General features: G+C 40.2%; 1 protein-coding gene across 1 annotated transcript; it reads right to left on the reverse strand.

Moving 5' to 3' along the window:
- Positions 1-408: 408 nt before the first annotated feature.
- Positions 409-2,474, reverse strand: LOC138359849 (uncharacterized). Its single transcript, XM_069319559.1, has 2 exons — positions 2,453-2,474; positions 409-1,025 (listed from the first exon to the last, which is right to left on the reverse strand). Exons 1-2 carry the CDS (start codon positions 2,472-2,474, stop codon positions 409-411), a joined length of 639 nt encoding a protein of 212 aa, XP_069175660.1.
- Between the last annotated feature and the right edge of the window lie 468 nt (positions 2,475-2,942).

Here is a 2,942-nt window from a genome sequence, read left to right on the forward strand (position 1 = left end):
GAGAGAGAGAGAGAGAGAGAGAGAGAGAGAGAGAGAGAGAGAGAGAGAGAGAGGGGGGGGAGGGAGGGGGTGTTCCGTCTGCTGTAGTCTGCAGGTGTGTCTTAAGCTCAGCAGACTGCCAAGAACACGTTGCAATATAAGTCTGAGCGAGACGCTGGGCTGTTGGATCCTTGCGATCCTGGCACCAGATCCAGGGTAGAGCCAGGCAGGTCCCGACGGCCACTTGTCGGGGCCACGGAGACCAACTTGTCGGGCCCACGGAGACCAACTTGTCGGGCCCACGGAGACCAACTTGTCGAGCCCACGGAGACCAACTTGTCGGGCCCACGGAGACCAACTTGTCGGGGCCAGGGAGACCAACTTGCCGGGCCCACGGAGACCACGGGAGCCAGACGACCACCCTGAATGTTACTCAGTGTTTCCCGCTGACCAGTCACCACCAGTGACGTCACAGCCAAGCTTCTGTGCCAGGATACCGGGAGAAAAAAGTCGTGCCATCCATCCACTGCTGCCATACTTGTCCAAGAGGTTGCCATAATTGTCTAATGGGCTGCCATACTTGTCCAAGAGGTTGCCATAATTGTCTAATGGGCTGCCATACTTGTCCAAGAGGTTGCCATAATTGTCTAATGGGCTGTCATACTTGTCCAAGAGGTTGCCATAATTGTCTAATGGGCTGTCATACTTGTCCAAGAGGTTGCCATAATTGTCTAATGGGCTGCCATACTTGTCCAAGAGGTTGCCATAATTGTCTAATGGGCTGTCATACTTGTCCAAGAGGTTGCCATAATTGTCTAATGGGCTGTCATACTTGTCCAAGAGGTTGCCATAATTGTCTAATGGGCTGCCATACTTGTCCAAGAGGTTGCCATAATTGTCTAATGGGCTGTCATACTTGTCCAAGAGGTTGCCATAATTGTCTAATGGGCTGTCATACTTGTCCAAGAGGTTGCCATAATTGTCTAATGGGCTGTCATACTTGTCCAAGAGGTTGTCATAATTGTCTAATGGGCTGCCATACTTGTCTAAGAGGTTATTGATACCGTGAACATTAATGTCCCATGGGGCCAGGAAGACTTATCAGACCATATAGCCACAGTATATCCAGAACGAATATATATATATATATATATATATATATATATATATATATATATATATATATATATATATATATATATATATATATATATATATATATATATATCCCGGTGCTCAAGTATCCTAATCATAAAGTTCGGAATGTAACTCCCGATATATCCAGCATTATACTCCCGATATATCCAGCATTATACTCCCGATATATCCAGCATTATACTCCCGATATATCCAGCATTACAGCTACATTTATATACCGGCTGGATACATTCGGAACTTTATTAGGAGACTTGAGCACCGGGGAGTATCTTTTAGGACTGGATTACCATTGTCTAAACCAGCATTTTCGGAGATTAGAAACCATTGTTATGAGTTTAATCATTCTCTGCTGGAATCTGATTTTAAAATTCTGAACACTTGTATGAATGGCCAGTCAGACTTGAGAATAATGGAATCCTTATATATAAAGGAGTTGCGGCCTCTGTTATATAGCAACCTTTCAGCTGTTCAATTGTACACTGTATAGTGCACAGTAGGACCTGTAATTGGATTTATAGTTCATTCTGGCAGTTTAATTTTATTATAATTTTGTTTAGTTTACCATGTCTTTGCCTTTTCTTACTTATTTTAAGTCTTGACATTGTACATTAGTATAATCTTTTTATTTAGGATATATAATACATTTTTTGGTATTTAGATTTGTTTAATATTTGAGTTTTTATAAGATTTGGGTTAGTACTTTATAACTGTCGCTTATTCTGCTTGCACTTTATATACATTTTTTGTAGATTTGTAGTCTTATATGAATATTTGTAATAGTGTTTAGTATCTATGTGTTAACTATCAAGTTTCACTCCTGTTGATCACTTCTCGTAAGTTTAATAGTAATGGTTTGTTTTAGTAGTTATAAAATTCCTCTTGCAATTTAATGGATTTTTTAATTAGCTTTTATCCATGTGATAGTTAATAAGTTTTATTTGTATTGATCACTTTAAGTAAGCTTAAGTGTTTTGTTTTTTAAGCATTTACCTTTCTTTGATAGGCAATTATATTCAGTATGAGTTCTTTGCTCACCAGTTATTTGATTGTGATTTCTGTTTTTTCTTTAGATCTGATGATGAATACGAGAAGTATTCGAAACGTTATGTTTTTTAAAGTAAAGAATCTGAAACAAGATGTTCAGTATATCCCTGGTTTTCCTATTCATCTTTATATATATATTATATATATTATATATATATAAGCATAGCAATAACGGAAACTACAGAAGGGACACTGGAGGCAGCTTCTGTGTATATCCTCCCATACTTATTCATATATACATGCCTGTCTTGCCCCCCGGACATTAACATACGTCTCAGGATATACATATACATGTCTAACGCTCAGGGGATGAACTCTGGTGTTTGGGATGTATAAATAACACCACGTGGTTATGTGCTTGGAACGGTGTTATGAATTTGTATTCATATTAAGGACGGTTAAAGGATTTTTTTATTGTTCATGTCTTAGAACGTTAACATATGCTACCACAACCACCACCAACTACCACAGCCACCACAGACCACCACAATCACCACTGACCACCACAATCACCACAGACCACCACAATCACCACCAACCACCATCTACACTAGGTGGTGGTGGAGGAATGCACTAGGAAATGAAGTGGTGGAGGCAGACTCCATACACAATTTTATTATGTAGATATGACAAGAGCCCAATAGGCTGTAGAACCTGTAAACACCAGTCGAGGGAGAAGTTGAGAGGCGGGCCCAAGAGCCATGGCTCATCCTCCCCACAAATACAACTATGTGAGTGCAGCCCATCCCATATTCCCTACC

The sequence above is a fragment of the Procambarus clarkii genome, chromosome 93, assembly GCF_040958095.1.
Source record: "Procambarus clarkii isolate CNS0578487 chromosome 93, FALCON_Pclarkii_2.0, whole genome shotgun sequence".
In the NCBI taxonomy this organism is placed as follows: domain Eukaryota; kingdom Metazoa; phylum Arthropoda; class Malacostraca; order Decapoda; family Cambaridae; genus Procambarus; species Procambarus clarkii.